We start from the raw sequence: 26490 nt of genomic DNA, 5'->3' as shown, positions 1-26490 counted from the left end.
ATTTACAGAATGTATTAACTAAAAAAAACAGATTTAATTAACTAAAGTAAATAAGTTGACTATATTCATTTTTTCTTTGATCTCAGTTTAATATATATTGTTTCATATCGTATTAATCTATCTCATCATTTATTAAGTAAGATTAAAAATTAAAAATAAACAATCAATTAGATAATATTATACTTTTTTTAATCTCAATTTCTAGAATACAATTTCCTTTTTAGTGACATATTTTTTTTTATTTAACAAATATTTAAAAACGTTATCAATATTTTATTTATGTTTAATAAAAATCTCACAAATGTATACTCTTCTATTTTAAGCTTTAAAACACTCTACACTCTTTTTATATTTTTTAAAGTTCATATTCAAATGAACTATATAATATAAAAAAATATTTCAATATGCCAATCTAATCACACTCTCATTTATCATTTTTTATATTTTTAAAAATTTCATATTCAATTAGACTATATAATATAAAAGTTTTCAATACGTCAATCTAATCACACTCTATATATTTTAATTTTTTTAAATTTCATACTCAATTAAACTATATAATATAAAAAAATATTTCAATACGCTAATCTAATCACAACACATTTATCATTTGTTACAAGTAAAGCTACTATTAAGAATAAATTTTTTTAAAATAATTATTTTTAATAAATACGATAACTAAAATAGATAGAAAAAATAATTGAGCGAAAAGAAAATGTTTGGTGGGGGGTAGAGGGAACATTTCCCTGTGAAGCTGATGTGAATAGTGAGAATTGTTTTGTCCATTTGCTATAAAAGAGACCCACAAAATATAAGGGGAAGATAAAGACTAGACTTGACAAATAAAGTTAATTTAACCCCCCACCCCCATGTTAAAAGTTGTGGTTCTTATTACTTGTCATCAAGGTAATATTTTATTTTATTTTTCGTCGGATATTTAAAATTTATATTAAAATTTTAATTAAATTTAAATTTTACATTATAGACTCCATTCAAAAATTGGGGTTCAAAACATAATTCTCTATTAGTTCAAAAATTATGGACCTATAATTAATGATGAATCAGTCTCATCATTCTGTATCACAACCCATCTTGGTTGGCTGAGAAATTGTTTTTGCTACTCCAACCCCCTTCAAACACAATCATTTAATCTTTTATCTATTTATTGTATCTTTTTTCCTTTTTATTTTAATGGGCTAGTATATAAAAAAAAAAAAATTTTTTATTCAATTTAATACTACTAAGAATTTTATTTATTAAATAACTATATAAAGATCAAAATATAATTAATAACGTTGATTTAATAAAATACATTTTTAATTAAAAAATAAATTAAAGAGTGTGTCAAATAAATATGACTCAAGTAATGTAAAACGGGGAATATAGAATTGAAGAATTCAAAGTAATCTTTTCTTTAAAAAATAATTTAATCATTAAATATTTAGTACATGCTGATTTGACTATCTAGATTTATATCCTATGAAATTTATTAAAGAAAAAAAATAAATTTTACTATAATTTACCGTTCATAGGGATTGAGCTTGAGAAGATAAACCGACAAAACTTATTTATTCTATCACAATTCACATCATTGGATAATTAATTTTAAAAAAATAGATTTCAAATCTCTTTAGGTATATATGGAAACAATTATAGACCTAAATGGTGATATATTTACATTTTAAAGTTGTATGTTATCACAAAATGGTGATGGTACCCAATCATCCTTAATCGGACAAATTAAGAGGTTTGATAAACATATTTATGATATAATAACCATTTAAAACTTTTAAGATAAAATGATATAATTACAATAAATGATAACAAAAAATATGATATATAGTGGAAGCCAAATCATTGTTGTGCCCCCAAGGGTTTGTGATGTTGGTCATGATCAACTAAAATTGAAACTATAACTATATTTGAGTAAATATAATGTTTGAAATAGAAAATTACAAATAAAATGATATAAAAGAGAATATCCGTACATGTATATAAAGTATACAAAAGTATGGCACGAATACATCAATACATACTTAACAAGTATCATATATCATTCCTAACGAAATAGTAATGATTATTACATAATAAATTAGAGAAAAGTAGAAAACTCATTACCCCCCTCCCAAATAAGGTCATCTTAATCTCTAGGTCATTAAAGTCATTGCTTGAGCCCCATATTTTTTGGAGGTTTCATTTAAATTTTTCTTTTATTTATATATGTTATTTTTTTTTTTTATGAAAAAAACAACAAAATATTTGTACTATGATTTCTACTAAGAAAAATGCATATGTGATGAATATAAACCTGATTTTTTGTAAGAAACAATTTGATGAAAATATGGATAAGAAAATCACTAAATCCCCGGAAAAATCATTAGAGTTGATTACTTAATATATGTTGAGTAGATCAAAGTATTTTTTTTCACTTCAAAATAGATTTGAACCAATTGAAACATATAAGAATATTTTTCGATTTCTTATTTAGTGTTAAAATATGGAGATTACTAGATGATGAAAATTTTAAAACAATATTGCCTTAACCTTGAACTTTCTTTTAACCCATAATAGTTATTCTAATATTGATGGTTTAGATGTGTTTTTTGAATTAAAATTGTTAAGAGAAATAATAAAAGTAGAAGATAATGATCTAATGAAAATACTCAATTAAATAAAAAAAGGGAAAATACTCAAGTACCCCCTCAACCTATACCCGAAATCCTAGAGACACACTTATACTATACTAAGGTCCTATTACCCCCCTGAACTTATTTTATATGTAATTTTTACCCCTTTTTAGCCTACGTGGCACTAGTTCGGAAAAAAAAGTCAACAATCATTGGGCCCACAAGATAGTGCCACGTAAGCTAAAAAGGGGTAAAAAATTATTAATAAAATAAGTTCTGGGGGTAATAGGACCTTAGTATAGTATAAGTGTATCTCTGAGATTTCGGGCATAGGTTGAGGGGGTACTTGGGCATTATCCCATAAAAAACTATCTTTCCCAAATACACATTTTGCTTATAGGATAATGTTAACAATTCTTGTAACTGTTGCCTCAGCCGATTTTTTTTTTCGAAATTAAAATTGATTTAATCTTCTTTAAGATCAACAATGTCTCAAGAGAGATTGAAGTAATTAGCATTATTATCATTTGAATAAAGGATTATTAAAAAGATTGTTAATGACTTTGCATCTAAAATAGCTAGAAAAGTATATCTAAAATAAAAGTATATATGATGAAAAAAATAAAATATTACGGCCCCTCTCTTAAGTTTCGCTTTAGGCCATCAATGTTGTTGAGTCGGCCCTGCTCTCGAACTTGGCACGAGAACTTACTTTAGTCGTTAAACTCTATAAAATAGAGATACTTTAGTACTTAAACTATACGGATGTTTAAATACCCCCGAACACCAACCAAGTTGAATGTTGGGCATTGTTGTGTACGCACGTTTTCATTCTTCCACATCGCTAAGTGTTTAATAAGTATCTTACTCATTTTATATAACCTACCCATTCTTAAAAAGAACCCGACCCGATTCTAAACAAATATCCTTAAATCTCAAATCCCTATTCTCATTCTCTGAAGGATTTTCTTTTCGAATTTGTGGTGTTTCTCGGCGAAAACAAAGTTATCCGGTTAGTAATCTTCATTTGGATGGTTGTAGCATTTGATTGAGTTTAGGGTTTTCGTCAAGCCTATTTTTTTTTTATCTTTTCAAAATAATAGATGAAGAAGAATAAGTTTGAATCTTACCTTTGAAGAACAACTATTTCTTCAAAGATTCAACTTTTAGGTTTGAAGAACTAAGATTTGAATTTATATATGCAGGTATAGACAAACACCAATATTCACATTTCAACAAATGTCATATCCTTGAAGTGACGACAAAGCAGATATCGACAAAAATACAGAGTTTATATGAAAGTGTAGACAAATATCAATGTTCAATCATATTTTGAGATGATGTCAGAGCGGATGTCAAAGAGAGGTGTAGACAAACACCATCAATCACTTTAAATAATTTTCATATCTTTGAAGTGACGACAGAGCAAATATCGACAAGAACAATTAGTTTATATGATAGTGTAGACAAACATCAATATTCTATTATATTTAGATAAATATTATATTTTCGAGATCATGACAAAGCAAATGTCAATGAGCATGTTAAATTTGTATGCAGGTATAAACAAACATCAATATTCAATCTTATTTAGACAAATATCATATTTTCGAGATGATGATAGAGCGAATGTCAACGAGAAGTGCAGACAAACACCAATATTCAATAACATTTAGACAAATGTTATATCTTTGAGGTGCCGACATAACAAATACCCACAAGAACAATTAGTTTATATGAAAATATAGACAAACATCAATGTTCAACGACATTTAGACAAATATCATATTTTTGACATGACGACAGAGCAAATGTTAACGAAAACGTTAAATTTATATACATATATAAACAAACATCAGTGTTCGACCACTTTTAGACAAATATCATATTTACGAGATGATGATAGAGCAAATGTCAATGAGAATGCTAAATTTATATATAGGTATAAAAAATAATTAGTGTTCAACCAATCACATTTAGATAAATATCACATTTACGTGATGATGACAAAGAAAATGTTAACAAAAATCTCAAATTTATATACAAGTATGGACAAACATTAATGTTCAACCACATTTAAATTTTAAGCAAATACTATATTTTCAAAGCAAATATCAACCATAACATTAAATTTATATGAAGTTGAATGCAATATTCTAAAAAGCAAAAAGAATAACTATTTATTTTAACAAGTATTTTTATTGCATGTTATGAGATGTTGCTCTTGTGCTCACCTCACAAAACACAACTATTTGTTTTGATATGTATAATTGTTACAAATTCAATTCTAAATAAGTATCACAAACATTTTAATGTTGATATTGATAATATTTTTAACATAATACTTCAGTTACAATAATAATTCTTTATTTGAATTACCACTAAAAATCTACTAGTACAAGTACTATCTTAAAAAGTGAAAATTAATTCAATTTATTAAAATTTAAAAATGAAAATCTAAAAAAAAAACATATATAGAAAATAAAATATATATAATTAAAAAAAATAACATATCTTAAATAGTTAACCTATTAACGTAATGGACATTGAGAACACACATAAATATATTTTCAAAATTTGAACTAACTATTTAGTAAGAACACTTTATTATTTGATCAAGAGAAAATACATCAAATCTTCCCTAAACTTGGCACGAAAACTCGTTTTAGTACTTAAACTACACGGGTGTTTATGGTTTGATGTGAATTATTTTTAACCTTCCGAGCTCCAGCCCAGTTGAAGGCTGGCATTGTTACACACGCGCCTTTTTAGTGGTCCACGTTGCCTAAGGATTTAAAAAGTATCTTACCCGTTCCCAAAATACAACCCGGCCCACTTATAAACAAATATTCCTAAATCTTTAAGATCCGTTTCCAAATACATCCCGACACACTTATAAACAAATATCCCTAAATACCCTAAGCTCGCGATTCTCATTCTTTCTCTTCTCTCAAACCTAGAAGATCGAATATGAAGATTTCTCTTCCATTAGCGTGAATGAGTTGTTGATTTTAAGGTTTTCATGAAAGAAGCAAAGGATCGCGTGAAGAACAAAGTTACCAGGTTATAATCTTCCTTTAGATGATTGTAGCATTTGACCAATTTTAGGGTTTTCGAGAAGCTTAGTTTTTTTAATCTTTTCAATTTGACGATGGATATGTACGTTACTTTAAGGTTTCACCATGGTGGAAAACTTCAACAAAAACCTCATTTTAAGTATGAAGGAGGTTTGGTCACTAATTGTTTTGACATAAATGTTGACAAATTGTCCTACTTCGAATTTGTTGATATTGTTAAATAAATTGGGTATAACTGTGCTGCTAGTGTTGTTTATATTAAACAACCTAAATGTCAACATGTTGTTGAAGTTAAATGTGATCGGGATATTATGGGATTGTACCTAAATTAAAAAATGGAGATATTGTTGAACTTTATGTGATTCATTTAGTTGAAGAAGCTGTTGTAGCCCCACCAACAATTGAATATCTAAATGATGTGGGTGGGGTGGATGGGGTAGGTGGGACTCTAATGCTACTTTTAATAAGGAATCTAGTCAGACTTTTCAGGATAGTGAAGGTTTCAGGTTTGAAGAACCTGCACAACCTATTGTGGGTGAAGAGTTGAGTGAAGTGTTTGGTAGGACTTTCACTAGTGCTGGAGAGAAATTGGGTAGGACTTCTACTAGTGCTGGAGAGGAATTGGGTAGGGCTTCTACTAGTGTTGGAGAAGACTTGGGTGGTACTTCTTTTGTGCTACTGCATCTGATATTCCAAAACTTGGGTCTAATTGGGAAAGTTAAACAGAAGAAAGTGATGATTCAGACAATGTAGATTTGTCTGATGAAGGAGAAGATGAGTATGGTAGTGATGTTCATGAGGAAGTTATAAATCTTAGGAAAGAAAAAAGGCCGCTAAAATAAAAAAGATAAAAGAAAAAGGCCCTAGAAGATATGAAAGAGTTGATTTAGGAAAAAAGTGAGTTGATTTGGGATATGATGAATATCTATCCAAGAAACAAACTACTTTAGAGGGTAAGATAGCTGGAGATGAGCCCTACTTTGATTCAGATTAAGCTGTTATTTTTGAAATAGATACTGATGATGATGTTAATGAGGCAGATCAGGTTGAAATGCCTATAAGAAGACAAAGAAAAGAAAGAAGAGCAAAAAGAAATAAAAAGAAAAATGTATTTGATCCTACTTGTCAGTTAATAGTTTGGGAGATTGGTCTTACTTTTGAAAGTGTTTAGCAGTTTAGAGAAGCTATTACTAGATATGCAGTTCAAGAACATGTTGAATTAAATAAATATTATGTTAATGATGCAACTAGGGTGAGGGTAAAGTGTACGACCGGTTGTCCATGGTTGTTGTTTGAAAGTATTGATTCAAGAACAGGAGATTTTATGGTGAAGAATTACAATTCAGTACATAAATGCAATGGCATAACCAGAAATAAATTGGTGAATTCAAAGTACTTAGTAGAAAGGTACAAGGACAGAATTATTTCTGAGCCTGGTATTAGAGTTTTTCAGTTTCAAATTTTAGTGAAGAAAGAGTTAAATGTGTATGTGGGAGAACTGTAGCAAGGAAAACAAGAAACATTATGTTGCAACAAATTATGGGTGATCATGTAGAGGAGTTTAAAAGAATTTTAGATTATAGAGATGAGCTATTAGGACTAATCCAGGCAGCACATGTGTGGTGAGACTTAGTGAAGAAACTTTTGAAGGTGGCAGAAAAATGTTTCAATCATTTTACATATGTTTTGATGCTTTAAGGAAAGCATTCAAAGCTGGAGTTAGGAGATGTATAGGATTTGATGGTTGCTTCTTTAAAGGTGTTTCTAGAGGTCAATTACTTGTGGATGTTTGTAAGGATGGGAACAACCAAATGCTACCACTAGCATAGGCAGTTGTTGAGATGGAAAACACATTCACTTGGAAATGGCTTATCAAGATTGTAAGACATGATCTTGAGCTAGCAGTTGGGACAGAATTGACAACCATTACTGATATGCAGAATGTATTTTTATTTTCCTTCTTATTTTTTCATTTATTTTTCCCCATTTATTTATCTATTTTCTTTTTCATTTATTGTTTCATGATATTCCAAATGTTATTAAAGGTCTTAATAAAGCTATTCAAGAACTTCTGTCAAATGTAGAACAAAGAATGTGTGCAAGACATGTTCTAGCCAACTGGTCTATCTATTGAAAAAGTATTGAAAGAAGAAACTGTTTTTAGGGATGTTCCAAATCTACATATGAACAAGAATTGAAAAGAAATTTGAATCATATGGAGAAGTTAGGTACTGGAATAATTGATAACTTATTGTACTACAATATAGAAAGGTGGTCTAAATTATACTTTAAGTTTTTTAGATGTTGTGATAGTTTTGACAACAAAATGGCTGAAAGCTTTAATTCATTGATTTTGGGGGCAAGACACAAAACTATCATCACAATGCTTGAAGAAATAAGGGCCAAAGTGATTAGAAGAATAGGACAATTGAGGTAGTTCAGTGATACTTGGATAACCGACATATCTCCAATGGCCTTAAAGGTATTAACAGAGAACACAACAAAGTCGATGCAATATAACCTTGAATGGAATGGTGAATATGGTTTTGAGGTTAAAGACAGCTGGGCTAACACATTTATTGTAAATCTAGGCACACAAACATGTACTTTTAGATCTTGGATGCTAAGAGGATTCACCTTGTTGTCATGTTATAGCTGCACTTCATTTTAGAAAATTGGAGCCCATTAACTATGTTGCACATTGGTATATCAAGGAGACTTATCTCGAGGTCTATAGTCATTACATTCAACCAGTTACTAACATGGAAATGTGGCCACAATCGATCAACCCTTCTGTATTACCACCTGTTATCAAAACACTACCAGGGAAGCCTAAAAAGTGTAGGAGAAAGGAGCAGAATGAAAATAAAACAGAAAAATTGTCCAAGAGAGGTGTTGATATGACCTGCAGTTTCTTTCATACAAGGGTCATAATAAGAGGGGTTGTCATTTAAATAATCAAGCTAATGCAGGCAGAGGAAGAAGAAATGGGAGAAGAATAAATACTAGTTCAACTAGGTCAAGTGTTGGCTTTTTTACAACATCAACTGAATCACAATCAAGCACAAAGAGAGGAAGAGGTCGACCAAGAGGTTCTACAAAACAGGTATTGTTTATAGTAATTCATATAGTTGTTATTTTACAGCTTTATCAGTCTAATATTTTTGTTAGTTAACTTATATTATAGGCTAGTGCTACTAGAAGGGGAAGGAACTGAAACTGGTTTAGCTGGAACTGGAAGGGGAAGAGGAACTACAACTGGATCTGTTAATGAAACAAGGATTAGTGGTGCTGTCAATGGTTTTGGTCCTACTGGAACGGGTAGAGGAACTGGAACTGATATTGTTGGAAGGGGAAGAGGAACTGCAACTAGTGTAGCTCGAATGGGAAGAAGAAGAGGAACTGGTGTAGCTGCTACTGCTACAGATATTCCTGGTGCTACTAGAGGAGTGAAGAGGCCAAGAATTGTCGGAATGAGGATTCTACATACACAGAGTGGTTTTAAAATCCACAATGTAAGTTGTCTTAAATATTTACACCTTTCAATTGTAACTTATGAATCATCTAAGACAATGTTTATGTTGTGAATGTAGCCTGGATGCCTATGAACTCTTCAATAGTGACCGGAAATCTTGGGCATCATAAACCATGATCAGGATTAAAATGGAGTGGAAAGGATGTTGTAACTCAATAAGGTCTTCAAGAGATGAGAGAAAACAAAAAAAGGAGAACAAGGTCTAATGCATATGATGTTTGATATGGAGACTGCTTTAGTTTGATATTTTAGCTGTTTTTGAAATAATTATGTTGTTGTCACTGCTTTAGATTGATATTTTATCTGTTTTGTGAACAATTATGCAGTTGTGACTGCATTAATTTGATCTATGTTTGTTTTTGAAATAATTATGTTGCAGCTGTGACTGCGTTAGTTTGATCTATGTTTGAAACAATTATGCAGTTGTAACTGCTGCATTAGTTTGTTATTTTAGTTGTCTCTTTTTGAAACAATTGTGCAACCAGTTTTGCATTAATTTTACACATACAATTATGCAGTTGTGACTGCAATAATGTCAATGCAGTTATAAATAAAATACAAACGAAGTACATAAATCAACAAATTGCATTAACATAATAAGAAGAATACACAGTTCATTACAAAAGAGTTTTGCACCTAATTGATTACAACATTTACAGTGTTACACTACTCCAACATTGATCTCACTACATCAAGAGCTTAAGGTAACTTCATTGAACCTTTCTTCTTATACATCACCCAAAAACAATAGCTTATATGCTATTACCATAACACAACAACAAGCGACAAACAAAAAGAGCACTTTCTGACATGTTCTTCGCAATCTATTCTGCATTACTTTCATCTTCTCAACCTCTTCTTCCAACATTTTTAATTTCATTCCTAGACAATCATCATCTTGTTTGAAATCTCCCGGCTTGTCAACTTCTTCATTATCCTCAACCAATTCAAATGCAGTGGCTGAGGTTTGAGATGATTCTACTATATTCTCAAGCTCACCCAATTTCTGTATTAGTTTAAGAATCACAAATTTTGACCTCGAATCAATATTCTCTTTATCCTTTCAACACCAAAAGTTGCAAGATCTAGGACCCTTCAATAATGAAAAAGGATGATGGAATTAGTAATCAAACTCTTAATCGACTAAAATTAAACAAAAATTATGTTTACCCATAATAAGGACATGACCAATATCTTCTTTCGCGGTTTTTGGAAGTCCAAGATGTTTTCAAACGCACAACTAGTCCATGATTACAATAAATATTTTTTTTCGTAGTATAATTATCTTCTTCCATACAAAGATTTGTCAAATTAATTGATCGCATTGTGTTCTACAATTTTGTGCAAGAAGTAACAAGAATCTGGAAAAAACCCAGATAATAAGAAAAAGGGACGAAATAAAAATAAAAATAAAAATAATAGATAAATAAGAATAGGTTTGAAGCTTACATTTTGAAGAACAATTATTTCTTCAAAGATTCAACTTTTAGGTTTGAAGAGCTAAGATTTGAGAAAATAAAGAAAAAAAAGCATGAATTAGGTCAACATTTTTGGATGATTGGGTTAGTGAGGTGAAGAGGAAATTAGAGTTCTACAAAAGAGAAGATTTACATTCAAATATGTAATGGGTCGAATATTACCGTTAGAGGGTCAAATTTTACTTTTAAAAAATGCTAAAAGATGAATTACACCATACAAAGCTGTATCAACACGCGCAGGAGGTTGGAGCTCGAAAGATTAAAAATAATTCACATTAAACATGTTAAGGAGGGTATATAAACACCCGTGTAGTTACTAAAGCGAGTTTTCATGCCATGTTCAGAGGGAATTTGATCAATTATAATAAGAGTCAAATACATAGTTAGCCTCTCTAACTTGTCTTTATTTTTTATTTTGGCACTTTATTTTAGTCGTATTTCATTTTAACCATTCAACTCCTTTTTTTATGTACCTTTTAAATATAAATGTTACTCTTATGATTTCTTTATTTTTATATACGCTCTTCAACTGCAATTTTACATCTTAAAATCGACGTTTGTTCGTTAGTTTTTCGTAATTCGTTTTAAAAAAATTGATGGACGAACATTGACTTATTTAAAAATAATAATTTCTTTTCAAGTTTTTTATATTTGTGTGAAAAATATTCAACAAAAGTGTATCGATTTTCTTTCTTAAAAAAACTAATGACAATCCAACAAAGTTGAGTTTTCGCATTTTTAGTAATATTATTAGCAATGATTTTTGAGATAATGCACAAGTACCCCTTCAACCTATGCCCGAAATCTCAGAGACACACTTATACTATACTAAGGTCCTATTACCCTCTGAACTTATTTTATTAATAATTTTCTACCCCTTTTCGGGCTACGTAGCACTATCTTGTGGGCCCAATGCTTGTTGACTTTTTTTTTCAAGCTAGTGCCACGTAGGCCGAAAAAGGGTTGAAAATTACTTATAAAATAAGTTCAGGAGGTGATAGGACCTTAGTATAGTATAAGTGTGTCTCTGAGATTTCGGACATAAGTTGAGGAGGTACTTATGCATTTTCCCATGATTTTTTGAAGATTAATTCATTTTATCTGCATTGAGTTGAATTAAAAGTTAAAAGATAGCATTTAAGTTAAATCTAGATAACATATATGTGAAAGAAATAAAATACATAATGCTATCTAATTTAACCGATTATTTAAGAAAGAAAATCGACACACTCCCATCAATTACTTTTACGCAAAAATACAGAATTTTTTTTTAAAAAATTTGATATTCCTCCGTCAATGTTTTTAATGAAAACTAACGGATGTATGTCAATTTGTAAATGCATAATTGCTATTCAAGAGCATACATAAAATGAAAAAGAAATCATAAAATTAATTTCATGTTTAAATGGAATTGAAAATTAAAATAAATTATCTAAGTGAATTTACTTATACGTTCAAAAGAAAGTCCATGTATTAAATTATTACTTATAAAATACATAAGACAGACACAAATATCAATAGTGACCTTTATAGTTCAAAAAATCAAATAGTTGAATATCAAGTAGGAAAAAAAAGGTCAAACATGCTCCTAAATTATTCAACTTTTAGTCCAAATATGTCTTTATGGACGTTAGTTGTCATGTTGAACATATCCAACTTATTTTTCATTTCTTTAAATGCCACATAGAATTTCCATGTCATTTTGGCCTTACCACATAACATTTATATGAAAATGGAAAGATATTCAGATTCATAAACACCTAATCCGATCCATAAATCAACCCCCTTTTAAAAAAATTATCCGGCCAATTTTCAACAATTTTGTTTAATTTTTATTTTTCAATAAATTTCAAAAATGAGTAATTAATTAATTAAAAAAATAAGGAAAATATGAAAAAAAATATATAAAATTAGCGCAAAAAATTCATAAATAAGTTTAGGGGCATATTTGACCTTTTTTCCTATTATATATAATGAAATCTTAAAACGATATTCTACTTATTTTGAAATATGTCTTTTATCTACAAATTCCTCTAAAATATTTATTTATATTATGAGACAAAAATATCAAGACACTTCACGTTTATCAAGCATTATGACTCATTGTCTCATTATCTATTCCGTTTGAAAATAAGCGTAACGTTTTTTTATTTGAATTAATAATTAATTTTGTAACTTGTATATGACTAATTGATTATCCTATGATTCATCGAATTAATAATTTAACTTTGTAAATGTTATGATTGATAAGAGTTCCTTTATGTTTTTTTTTTTAAAAATACATATTTTATTTATTTATCTATGTTTACAAAATTTTGAGTAACTTAAAAATTATCGTTATAATAATTTTTTTTAGCAATTTTATAATTTCTCCATTTTAATTTATTTAATTTGTTTTATTTTTTAAATAGTTTTAAAAAAATATTTTAATATCAATTTTCTACGCTATAGATTTAAGAGCACAAAAATTAAAAAATATTTGTTTTTACATATTTTTAGCTCAAAAACACATTCTTTTTAAAAAATTGAACAAATAAATTAATCTATTTAAATAAAAATGTTATATTTCTATATTTTAATACTCATTTATTCTTATAAAAATTGCATAATATTATAAATATTAAAAATTTATTTTAAGTTATAATTTTTTAAATTTTATATTCTCAAGTGTCACGTTTGAATAAGGTATATAATGATTGAACAAATATAACTATCATTACCTTTTGTATAAACATTTTTTAAATCTTTAGTAATAATTCCCAAAAATACAATAAATCCCCAAATCATACAAATCTTTTTATTTTTTATTTTATAACTTTATTTTAAAAGTCCACTATCCTCTATCATTGTCCTTTCTCTTTCTCTCTCTATTTCTTGAAAAAAGGTTCCAACTTTGTAGTGTAGTAGTGAGAGTAGTAGTAGTGAATGTTGAAGAAATTTGTATACCATGGATGGCTATGAAGCTACAAAGATAGTTTTATCAAGAATTCAAAGTTTGGATCCAGAAAATGCTTCAAAAATTATGGGGTATATACTGATACAAGATCAAGGGGAGAAGGAGATGATAAGATTAGCTTTTGGTCCAGAAACCCTTTTGGTTTCTTTGATAAATCAAGCTAAAACTTGTTTAGGAATTTCATCAAACAATTCATCTGCAATGTCAAAATTGAATCTTTTTCATCAATCTTCACCAAGAATCATCATTCCTAACAATGGGTTTCCTTCTTCTTCTTCACCTTCTTCACCTTCTCCTTGGTCTACTAATGGGTCACCAGTTTTTACAAGAAGTCCTAGACCATTGGCTTCACCAGTAGGAGGAGGAGGAGGGGGGTCTAGTTCACTTTCTTATGCTGCTGTGGTGAATGGTTCTACTAATTCTGTTTCTGGGGGTTCAACTACTTCACTGTCACTCCCTTTTTATGACCCAAATAATGATGAGTATGGTGGTAGTGTTCAACAAGCTCAAGTTCAAGAACACTTGTCTTTTCTTGATGAATCATTGGATCCAATTATGAGTCCTAGTGGAAGAAGTGATTCTTTGGTTTTCCCTTATGGGAATTGTGAGGAAACCCCTCATCTTCATCGTAGGAGTTGTTCAGTCAATGATGTTTTTCTTGGTGGTTCAGATGATGGTGGTGGTGGGTTTGGTTGGAGGCCTTGCATGTATTTTGCTAGAGGGTTTTGCAAAAATGGGAATAGTTGCAAGTTTATGCACAGTGGATTTCCTGATTCTTCTTCTTCACCAGATGCTATTGTTGGTTCTCCTAGTAAAGTTGACTCTGTTGAGGATTTCTTGAGGATGAAGGCTTTACAACAGCAGCAGCAACAGAGGTTTGCTGCTGCCTCTCTTATGGCTTCTGGTGCTCATCACCATCCAATTGCTTACAACAAATGCATCAACATCTTGAATGATAACCAAAGGTATATCCTTTTGGACCTTTACATGATATTTCCTCATTGTTAGTTATTGACTTTATAACTTGTAAATGTTTGTCTTGCTAGTAATTTCCTTCAACTTATACATTTTTTTTTTGGGTAATCAGTTTCTGGTGTTTTGATTGTAGTTATTGTATTATGCTGCTGTTTATTGTCTAATCTTAATCTTGATTTGATGTTTATTTTGTGTTTAAAAAACGTTTCAATAGCAACTCATTGTTTAAGGTTAGGTAGTTATGCTTAGACTTTTGGTTGGGACATCATGTGGAGGTTGAGATTTGGAATATTGGTAGGATATTTAAAAGGTATCTTCATGTATGGTCTGAAATGCAGATCAGCTGCTGCGACATTTATGATGGGTGAAGAATTCCACAAATTCGGTAGGTGCCGTCCTGATAGAAATGATTTTTCAGCAATGGCGTTGGGTGGCATCTCAAGTTCAAGTTCACGACAAATTTACCTAACATTTCCTGCGGATAGCACATTTAAGGAGGAGGATGTGTCTAACTACTTTAGGTACGTGGTGCTTATTGTGGAATGGATTCTTGAAATCGTTAAATGGAATGAAAATTTGACAGTAACTTGTCTTGTGTAATTTGTTTTTGAAGTATGTATGGGCCTGTCCAAGATGTTAGAATTCCATATCAGCAGAAGCGAATGTTTGGATTCGTTACATTTATCTACTCTGAAACTGTTAAGATGATCTTGGCTAAAGGAAACCCACATTTTGTGTGTGATTCTCGGGTACTTGTAAAGCCCTACAAAGAAAAGGGAAAAATCGCGGATAAGTATGTAAAGATGATCACCCTGTAATGTTATTTTGAGTTATTGCATCTCCCTTTACTCATAACTAATGTTTCATTGTTGATTAAACTATAAAGGAAGCAGCTTCAGCAACAACAACATCCAATTGATAGAGGAGATCTGTCGACCTGTTTAAGCCCATCAGCTCTTGAATCTAGGGAGCCGTTTGACCTTCCCTTTGGTAAGATAAATGATCTGGATTTCTTATTTTCTTGTCAATAGTCTGATGGGTTGTTTGAGCTTGAGAAATATCTCTTCATATCCAGGAGCAAGAATGTTATATAATTCACATGAGATGATGTTGAGAAGAAAAATAGAGCAGGAGGCTGAATTACAGCAAGCCATCGAACTTCAAGGCAGAAGGTTAATGAATTTGCAACTGCTGGACCTGAAGAATCAACATCGCAATGATCACTTCCCACCCAGCCTCTCTCCTGGTCTTCCAACGGCCTCCCAGATGCAGTTTCACTCTCCAAACAATCACAATCTTGTTCCTGTGTTGAATGACATTGATCAAGAAGTCCCTGCAGGTTAACTTTTAAGACATTTTTAAGTTTTCTTCTTTAGCTTAATAGATCTAGTGCTAACTGATTTTACTTCTTTTTATAGAAAGTAACAATACTCATGAAGCTACCAACGCCCCCCATAATGCAGCTGATGAAAAGGTGCCTCAAGAAATGCTGCCTACTGATTTTGGGCATGGAAGTAGCAGCAAGGAGCAGCGCTCCAATATTGACAACTCTAATCTTCAAGAAAGGTACTGAACTACGATTTCTTTAATGTAATGTCAAGATTAATAGCATAAATTTCAAGTTCAAGATGGCAGTTGAAAAGTCTTTTGTTTCTTTTCCCGATTGATGATGTCAAATTTTGCTGGGATTGATTTAAACCTATTGCTAATAATGTTTTGGATTCTGTCTAATGGTATTGACGTTTGTTTGGTGGTATTGAAACAGCTTCGAGCATATCCTTCCCGATAACCTTTTTGCTTCTCCTACAAAGTCAGCTGCAGAAAACCAGGCCGCGTTCTCCACTGATTCAGCTGAAGCTGGCGTTAGTTCTCCAATAACTACTGCTACTTCTAACAATAATATCCCTATGCTTCCTACGACAACTACCCTCAACATGGCTTCTCTTAAATCATGTTACTTCCACAGGCCAAGGTACTTGATCTCCACATCTTTTCTTCTTCCATTATCTTTGCATTTTTTAAAAAAAGAGTGAAAGAAGTTAATTTGAGGTGGTCGTTGACCAGGTTTACTTCTGGGCAAGAAGCCATTGAAATGTAGGTGTTAAGAGTTGTGCATGGCTAGCTAGGAGGGATTAACTTAGGTTGGTTATTGTTATTCCCGGTTTCCAATTTCTTGCCATTTTTGTTCTAAATGAGATTCTCTAAATGTTGTTTATGCAGAAAAACGCATGAGTAGTAGCATATACAAGAAGTAAAAGTCCTCTAGCTGTATAGCCAAACAATACCCTCAACAGAAGAAAAGATCGATCTACCGGTAAGGAAGATATTCTCAAGATTGTTGTCATCATCAATACCATACTACTTACAACAAATACATAAATGTATACATAAAGGACAGATGAACTGATTAATGGGAGTGGGGTCTCTCTCTCTCTCTATATTTTGTACCCTCTTTGTAGTTGTGTGCTGGACCACACTGAACAATAGCAAAAATTAAAGGCAGGCTAGTAGTAACCCCTTAGTTATGATGGTAATTTCCTCCCTTTTCTCTGCTTTTACTGTTGTAACTTGCTATGATGTAAAAAATTGAAGTCGAAAAAATGAAAATGTCTTTTAGATCACTTTCTGTCAAATTGGGTTCCAGCTTTATCTTATGCAGATCTTACTTTTATCTCGTGGAGATAGAGAGACTGTTTCCGAAAGGCTGTCTTGGTGATTAGAGTTACCTTGGTAATAAAGTGGTAGGTACATGATGTAATGGTTTGGACACTAGTATTACCAAAAGGAAGGTTGGGGGGGGGGGGTAAAGAAAAGTGTGTTCTTTTGTGCTATCAAAGGCTACTTTAAGGGGGACTCTTTTGTCTCATTTTGTGGTTTCTTTTAGGTGGACATGAGGGTTGAAGGGCCATACTATCACATGGTTACTGACACCATTTGAATGGTAGTATCAAGGGTACCTACCCCTCCACTCCACAACTTTCACTTTCACTCCCCATAGCCTTATTCATACTTAAATGTGTCTTTGGACTTTTGTTTTTATGGGTACTGCTGCCCCCCTTCTGTTTTAGCATGCTCTCCTATTCATCTATTATGTACACATGTGCACCCAAATTATCTTCTAACCAATATTATATAGAGTCTAAGTAGGATTTGTTTATAAATATAAAAAGTGATTGATGTTTGTATGATTGATGATTGTATTATCGACCACCCTCTACTTGACTAATTAAACGTAGATATAGTATCTCAAACCCTTGTAGGGGGCATGAGGTCTTAATAGAAAACCGAGAAAAGTGTTGAAAACACTCTTAAACTTGGCTAGAATAGGGGTGTATTTTACTCATTTTGCAAAAAGGGGGTGTATCTAAGTCTAGTTAGTTAAATAAAGAGTTAGGTGAAGATCTTCCTTGAGTAGATATTCATGTTTTTCTGTCTCTTGATTTTCTGTGGTGTTATAAGTCCAAGATAATAATAATAGATAAATAATATAATAAACTTAGAAATGTGAGCTTCCACGAAACAACATGTCCCATACAATTATGTGATATGGTTTGTACATAAAGGTACGTTGGCCTAGTTGAAAGTTCATATTTGGGACTTTTACTTCAGTACTTTTTTGCTCTTTTTAATGACTTTTACTTATCGATTCCAAACTATGAAAGTGACTTGAATTTTTTTTATATATATATGAAAGAAAAAAAGTTTATGAGCGCGAAGCCTTGAAAACTTATACTTGATATGTTGAGTGATTTGATTTGTTTGTTCAACAAACATGCGGTACAAACTTATTTTGAACCTATTAGTTGTAATAACGGCCTTGAGTTAATTGATAGATATTATTCTTGAACAATAGGAATATTCGATTAATTAAGTGGTTTGTTAATTTAGTAAAACTATTGGACAATCATTGAGAAAATTTCTTTCTATTTGTGGGGTATCTGAAATTGAATGTATAGATATCACTTTTTGTATGTGATCAAGTGAGTTGCACATCAAACAATGTTTGCCCTAAAAAGAATAATAGTTAAGTGTTATAATTAATTGGATTAACAAATATAATAGTTTTGTAATAGTGTCTTTTTTGGATTTAGATGACACATCTTTAAAGCTTCATAGTTAAATTTTCAAGGTTAAAATTAAAAAAAATATGTTTGAATTTGAAGTTTAGTTTTGCCAACCTCAAAAAGGTCATTCTTATTTTTTTATCTCCATTAGGTTAAAAATATTTTTATCGTTACGTCCTAGTTATAAAATACTTTCCAAAAAATATCCTTTTTTATAACAATTGCTCCAAAATAATAAAAAATAGTTTTTTTTTTTTTTTTTTTTGTGTGCGCACGCGCATATAATAGCATAAAAGAAAATAAGTAGCGCACACATGTAATGAATTATGAGTGTGTTTGGTATGTTTTTTCAATTTATAATGCATTTATTTTACTAACTTTAAGAATGATACGATAAAATAAAGGTGTAACTTACTAAAATGACTATAATTTTAAGATTATTATATTGAAATAGCTATAAGTATCATGATAATTTATACTACTTTTCGTAGTTTTAAATTATCTTAAGCTTAAGTTGAAGCTATAATATTTTTGAGCTAAAAATATACCATGGGTTAAATTAATCTATTTTAAATTGTTCAAAAGATATATTGGCCACCTACAGACATGCTATGGTGATATTTTTTGTGCGACTGTTTAGGACTTTGATCTATTTCCCTATATACAAATTATTTACTTATTTGTCTTTTAATTCATAACTATAAATTCTAACTGTTAAACGAAATGATGATTTTTTTTTAGAAAATGGAGTATTCTTTTTATTTATTTGAAGTATACATACAGTGAAATCTTTATAAGTTAACACTCGTTAAATTGATAATTTCTGTAAAATAATATTTTTCTTCGGTCCCAATTTGGGTCAATGAAAAAAATCACTAATTTCGATAAGATAATATATTTTCAGAAGACCCTTATATAAATATCTGGTCCCATTAATATCATAAATTAATAATTCTTTAAAGTATAAATATATCTAAGACAATTTAATGAAATATGATTGTATTGTGTTTTGTTTTTTTAATTAAAATTGACATCTAGTCGAAGCTCATCTCTAACTTTCCTTATTGCATCTAAGAGCTCCTGTGTTTTCTTTTCGAACTGTACCATAAAATTATGAAGAGTTTTAGATGCGATTAGTGTTTCTTTACGCTTAACTGGTTCCAAAGGTATAGTATCATCTTTAACTTCATCATCAACATTATTTTTTTCGATGGTATCCACAATATCTTCTATTTGGACCTCTGAATATATATCACTTTCACTTGGATAATCCAACAAGTTATTGGAATCTATTTTATTATGGTAAACGAGATCATTAATCATTTCAAATTCATGAATGAAGTTTTCATAAGTAGGTTCATTCAAATTCTCTAAGATTAAACCTCCCAATAAGTTTTACAGTGTCAAAAATAATTTGCTATTATCTCTTGTAGAACATTTATTGCCAAACAAGAATTGCAAATTGATAGCATCCAAAACATTGATCTTTGCTGGATCAATTTTCTCACTTCATAACCTTCTAATATCCTACGATAAAATTTGTTCGACAATACATTTTGAAAGCTCTTATTATCACAAACATCACAAGTTTGAAATTAGTAAGATACAATAATTTTGAAGTGTTTATTGTATTTTATGTGTGATAATATTTTATGTGAAATCAATAAATATGATACATAAATTAGTAGGATACAACAATTTTGATATAATCAAAATTAACCTTCATCAAATCTCAAATCATTCTTTAAATAAAAAAAATATTAATTTAACGATTAAATAATATCTCTATAAAATAATAAAATTTCATGATCCTATCTATATTAATTTATAGAGATTTTAGAGTAAATTTAAGTTTAAGTTTTACTTATACAAAAAGTTGTTTTCACTATTTATTTTGTTCTTTTTTTGTATCCAGCCAAGAGATATATTATGGAGTTAATGCATTACATTTTTTTTAATTAATTTTAATTTAAGGTGGACATCCACCAAAATCAATTGTAGAATTTAATTAATTGGTCACTACTTACTAACCTTCGAAAAGATCGATTGAGAGTGACTTCAATTATTTTAATTTGACATCTCATTTGACTCCTCATATTTTAATTTATTTCTGGAATTTTTGTTAAATTTTCTAATTTTAAATTTAAATATGTTAAATATATCAAATTAATTTAATCGTGTGATTTGAAATATACCAAATAAAAAGTTAAAATTAAAATTAAACAGTTACTTAAAAAGAAAAATATTTATGAAATTAACTAAAAAGAAATGAAAGGACTGACAACCGCTTCTTTTCTGGAAAGAACAAAATTTAAAAATATTTAAAATACATAAATATCACAAATGAATAGAATTATTCGTATGTTACATTTAGCGTAGTCGTGAAAAAAATTTGAGGAGGATAGAATTTATCCCTATATATTCAAGAGGCAGAAAGTCTGTTTTCAATAACTAGACACATCAAATCGCTCAAATTCTTGCTTTCTTTTTTCATTTATTTAACACACTATCTTGAAATACTTAAATTTATATTCTCTGTGCTTTATTTAACTATATCTACTTTTCGTGTCAACTAAATCTATCTTTAAATCCTTAATAAACGAATATAAAACAAAGAGTTAAATTAAGACGCATACCTTATACAAATTCAACCATACCGTTTTTAGGATAAATAATTATATTTGAAAATTAATTTTTCAAACTATATTGAATATATTTATGAGTATTGATTTGAAATAGGTTAAAGTCATATGCGGTCCCTTAAAGTTGTCTGCAAAATTCATTTAGACACTTCAACTAGGACTGATACCTATTGAACACTTCTATTGTTCAGAATAAGTACCTATTTGACACTTTTCACTTGACATGGCAAGAAAAGTGTAATACACATTCATTCAACGCGTCAGAACGTGCTTTTTTTTTTTTTTAAATCTCTTTCTTCTTCCTTCTTCCTTAGTCATTTCTTCCAAAACAATACCATCTCTACCGATGATGTTGCCACCAACACCTTCCACCATTTTCTTTTCTCATGCCTCCTCTTCCTCCCTCCCCCTCACCTCTATCATATTCAACTATCGAAACACCATTACGATTTTATTCTCCATTTTCTTTAAATTTGTTCGATATTGTGATCTTATTTACGGGAAAAAATATAGACTCATACAATGACTATTCTATTTCTTCTTCCATTTTTTTCTTATCGAAAATATATCTACAAATTAGATTTAAAATAAAAAAATGAATCTGCTTAGATGATTATGTAGTCAATGATTTTATTGATATCTAAAATTATAAATGGTTCATATTTTGTAGGTTCATGTATTGAGTAATTTTTATGTATATGCAATTTGCTATTTTCAACTTAAAAAAGAAGAAGAAGAAACAGATTTGAAAACAGAATTGTGGGTTAAGAGGATTTCAAGGTGATGACAACTATGGTGGAGGAGGTGGCTATGGTGAAGAATGAGATTTCAAAGTGATGACAACACTTTAAATTTTTCTTTTTTCTTTTTTTTCCCCATCAAAATGTCACATGTACATAATTGATTTGTCCATTTTCCACATCATCGCGAGTGTATTACACACATTTCATAGTTTTAGCTGATTATCACAAAAGTATTCAAAAGGTTCAAATCCGAATTAGTAGAGGTGTCCAATAGGTACAAGTCTTAGTTGAGATGTCTAAGTAAATTATGCGGACAATTTTCAGGATTCGCATATCACTTTATCCTTTAAAATATGTACAATTTGTCCATAGCAATGACGTGTAATATTCTGATTCCTTACATCATTATTTTATTTGTCTGAGTCACATGACTTTAACACTTACATGTCTATAGCATAGCAAATCTTTGTACTCAATTCTATAACATGGATATTATTTCCATCAAAGGGAAATTTCTTCTTTAGCATTTGTATTTGTACCTAAAATAAAACAAAACAAAAAAATCAATGTTGTCTTTAATATCATCAATATTTTTTTGTTTGTAAAGAGAATAATATTAATGAAAAATAAAGGAAAAATTACAAGGATAAATAAATATAATTAGATAAACATAGCTGTAATTTATTTAATTAAAAATTATCATTCATCATTAACTTATAAGCATTGTTACTGTAGACATTGAAATTTTGTAGGACTCTACAAGATGCGTTCAATTCGAGTTGGGACTCTACAAATTGTGTTCAACTCAGATAAGTATTCTTGGAGGCTACTCAACCCTAAACCCTAGTTTATGCCTATATAAAGGGTACTAAATTCCCTTAAAAGCATCTCGAAATATCCACAAAGAGATCAAGATCTCGAAATATCCACAAAGAGATCAAGATCTCGAATTCTCCACAAATTGATGGATTATTCATATAGAGAGGTCAAATGTAAATCATCCCTGTTCGAGAAATACGCTACTAACGACCCTCGAATCATGGATAAATCATCTTAGAGAGTAGAATCAAGGGAGGAACAGATTTGTACTCACAATCTTGATGAATAAAATCATGTTTCTTCATATTTTATTTGTATGGTTTGTTTATTTTCCATATGTTTAAAATTTGTTGCAAACAATTACATAGTCTATATTTAGAATTTGTGTAATTCGGCTCCTAATTGTATAAATTCAGAACTTGTGTCTTTAATATCTAGTTGTATAAGTCTAATTGTTTGAATCCAGAATTTGTATATTCTTACCTTAACTTGTACATAATTATTATCCTGTTAATATATTTGATTTGTATGAGTTCTGAAAATTTTCTAAATGTATAAACATAAAATTTGTATAGACTTAGCATTTTGCATATTGACAAACAAATTATACGAACAGAAATACCCATAGCAAATAAAATTATAATTATAGAGCGTGATTAGCCAAACTGTAGCTAACGAAGCTTATAAGTTTAATCTCTTTGCTATTTATAATTTTTTTCTCAAAAATATATCTGATCATGAAGATTTATATAACCATCCCTATTTATTTAAAGTTGAGGCATTGTAATTGACTATAAAAAGAAAGCGTTATTTATTTTTATTATTCTGCACATGAGCATGTTTGTCAATAACAATAATAATATATTCTATGTAATTTTATAAGTAATTGCTAAAAACATAGGATTTACACAAAACTTATTCTTATTAAATAAATATTAAAAATTTATTTTCGATAGATCGTTAATTTTCGTTGCTTATAAAAGGTTTCTCATAGTTGACAGTAGTGCAGAACACAAGGTAGCTGTAAAGGTTTGACACCAAATTAAGGTAACTTATTACTTACTATATATAATGTTTGCATAATATGAATATTTAAGGGTGCGTTTCGTACGAGAAAATATTTTTTGGTCAACCAAACATGGAAAAATATTTTTTCATAATTTTTGTAACACAATTTTTTTTATGAAGAACTTTCTGGAATTTTTCTTCTTTAATTTGTGCAAAACACGCCCTTAATTTGATTAACTTTATTATATTTTGATCTTTCAGTTCGTAACTTGAGAAACTAATTGTAACATGAGGAATATAAGATGATAAATCGAATCTTCACTTATGAAATAATAGTTTACGTAATCAATCATGAACCAAGTTGAGCTACTAAGATCTCCCACGATATGTCCTATTTTTTTCTTTCAAGGTAAGAAAAGAAAAATCGAAAGTTTTTTTTTTTTTTAAAAAAAGACATTAAAATAAAGATAAAATTACACAAAAGATTATACTATAAACCAATATTAAAAAATAAAATAAATTGGAACTTTGTTTAGGAAAATAGTTAAACATGTTTAATAATTGGCAAGTGAATTGAATGCAAACTTATTAGCAGCAACTAAAAGACATATTTTTGCTCTCTTTTATTTTTCCTTATAAAGATTATTGATTTAAGAAAAATAAAAACAAAATTTCTAAATATTGACATGATTTTAATTTTTACAGAAATTATGGAGGAAGGCAACAACTCATTCAAATATTCAGGTATGTGTTTTCACTATCCAATCAATTCTAATTCTAACTAGACAAAGATTTTTTTAATAGAAAGATTATCTATTTCGAAGGTTTATATCTGAGATATTTGATTTAAAATAAGAAAATACTTACTATTTTATTAATAGTCTCAGTGGTTACTTATTACATCAAAAGTGATCTTTATGACAACAGCTTAATTGTCACTAAGTCTATTTTTTTGTTTAGAAACAATTAATATTTTTTGTAAATGTCCGTGAAGCTTATAACAATATTGGATCTAATATCATTTAACTAATGCTGGTAAAGACTTTAATACTCTTTGTTAATATGCACATTTATTGCTGTTAAAAACTATTTTTGTCGCAGTGAATTTACCTATTAAAATGTATATGCATGTATACACATCTCTAAAACATAGTTATATATATATATATATATATATATATATATATATATATATTATACATATAGTTATACACTATTTATACAACATATCAATATATTACATAACTATTTATACAATATCGATATATTACATATATGTATACGTCCATTTTTGTGATTAAATCAGATAAGAAAAAGAAGTCAGATCTTGCAAAACTTCAAAAGGAACATGATGAGAAAATGGCAGCAATAAAAGAGCTCAAGAAAAAGAGAGAAGAAATGAAGCTTCAATTGTCAAAGAATAACATTTCTGAGGAAAAGAAAGAGACTTTCAGAAAATTGACTGAAAAATATCAAAAAATGAATGATGAATATAATTCCCTTTTAGGTTAGATATTAAAGGGAAAAGAGTAGTATCTTACTAATAAAAATTATTTTCTATCGTTCCATAATGTATCGTTTTATATTATACTAGTTATTATGTTATATATTGTATCATGCATGTTCATGAATCAACAACAATATACCTTGTGGTGTTGTAAGAATAACAATAATATATCAATGAAATTCTACCGTTAGGATTTGAAGAGGCTATGATATACACAAATTTTAACCTTGTGTCGTCTCTAGTGGGGGTGGAGCCAACCTTCTATTAAGAGATTCATGAGAACCCCTTCGGCGGAATATATTCATACATGATTAAAATTATTTTTTACGTATACATAGTAGATATCAAATCTCCTTTAATTAGTTCATGTGTTTAGTTCTTTAGATTTTGATCTTCCTTATTAAAAATCCTAACTCCATCACTGATCGCTAATGAAATTGTTAATTTGTTGTTCCAAGGTTACTTTTGTAAATTGCTGATCCTCATGACATGAAGTGATTCTCTCTTATCACTAATAAAAAAAGGCGACTTTCATATATTCGAGATTAAATTAGTTTTTGTTATGGCTAATAAGTAGATAATCTACTAACGACAACAAATTCAGCATAATTTCGTAAGTGATGTACGAAAAAAGTAATGTGTTATCAGTTTTATCCTATCTTGTGAACGTAGAGAGAATAATATGATTCATATCACTATTTAAAATGCTGAAATTAGCTATGAACTTCATCATTGATCCGTCACTATTTCGCTCCAAGATAGGTAAATTATGTGGTTCCATATTGAATTTGGCCATCCTTCGCTTTTTTCTATGTACTAGATACTATGTTAAAGATCTCTATAATTTCAAGTATGGGTGTACAAAGAAAATCGATAAACTGCACTAAATCGATAAATCAAATCAAATTGAGAAAAAGTCCGATTAGTAATTTAGTTTGCTTTTGGTTTGGTGATGGAAATTTTTTTGTCATAATTAGTTTGGTTGGATTTTAACTAAAAAACAAAAGTCAAATAGAATCAACTCAACTCAATATTACATGTATATAATTTTTAAAAGTA

The 26490-nt window shown here is 29.5% G+C and overlaps 1 protein-coding gene and 2 long non-coding RNA genes across 8 annotated transcripts; all 3 read left to right on the top strand.

Moving 5' to 3' along the window:
- Nucleotides 1-5085: 5085 nt before the first annotated feature.
- Nucleotides 5086-11137, top strand: LOC104644753 (uncharacterized). Its single transcript, XR_738609.4, has 4 exons — nucleotides 5086-5690; nucleotides 8677-8810; nucleotides 8892-9219; nucleotides 9298-11137. It is a non-coding gene; the product is annotated as an uncharacterized lncRNA (long non-coding RNA).
- Nucleotides 11138-13511: 2374 nt separating this feature from the next.
- LOC101268348 (zinc finger CCCH domain-containing protein 46) lies at nucleotides 13512-17269 on the top strand. Of its 6 annotated transcripts, none has more exons than XM_010314958.3 (9): nucleotides 13512-14638; nucleotides 14987-15169; nucleotides 15262-15441; nucleotides 15535-15638; nucleotides 15724-15987; nucleotides 16067-16214; nucleotides 16414-16620; nucleotides 16713-16789; nucleotides 16869-17269. In XM_010314958.3, exons 1-8 carry the CDS (start codon nucleotides 13665-13667, stop codon nucleotides 16744-16746), a joined length of 2094 nt encoding a protein of 697 aa, XP_010313260.1. In that variant the 5' UTR covers nucleotides 13512-13664; the 3' UTR covers nucleotides 16747-16789; nucleotides 16869-17269. The 6 variants fall into 6 exon arrangements, 4 of the variants coding, with proteins under 4 accessions (XP_010313260.1, XP_069147522.1, XP_010313262.1 ...); XR_011212445.1 differs by having other exon boundaries at nucleotides 13524-14638; nucleotides 16112-16214; nucleotides 16733-16789; XR_003244238.2 differs by having other exon boundaries at nucleotides 13524-14638; nucleotides 16733-16789.
- Nucleotides 17270-23823: 6554 nt separating this feature from the next.
- On the top strand, nucleotides 23824-25630 carry LOC104644752 (uncharacterized). Its single transcript, XR_738608.3, has 3 exons — nucleotides 23824-23963; nucleotides 24630-24668; nucleotides 25231-25630. It is a non-coding gene; the product is annotated as an uncharacterized lncRNA (long non-coding RNA).
- Nucleotides 25631-26490: the final 860 nt, after the last annotated feature.

The sequence above is a fragment of the Solanum lycopersicum genome, chromosome 11 (genome assembly GCF_036512215.1).
Source record: "Solanum lycopersicum chromosome 11, SLM_r2.1".
Lineage (NCBI taxonomy): Eukaryota > Viridiplantae > Streptophyta > Magnoliopsida > Solanales > Solanaceae > Solanum > Solanum lycopersicum.
Note: the sequence above shows the minus strand (reverse complement) of the source record. Positions and strands in the feature narration are given on the sequence as shown.

Coding starts and splice junctions, on each gene's coding strand:
- LOC101268348 (XM_010314958.3), top strand. CDS start 13,665: ATGGATGGCTATGAAGCTACAAAGATAGTTTTATCAAGAATTCAAAGT. Junction 15,639..15,723: donor GCCGTTTGACCTTCCCTTTG/GTAAGATAAATG, acceptor CTTCATATCCAG/GAGCAAGAATGTTATATAAT. Junction 16,621..16,712: donor TGTTACTTCCACAGGCCAAG/GTACTTGATCTC, acceptor GTCGTTGACCAG/GTTTACTTCTGGGCAAGAAG.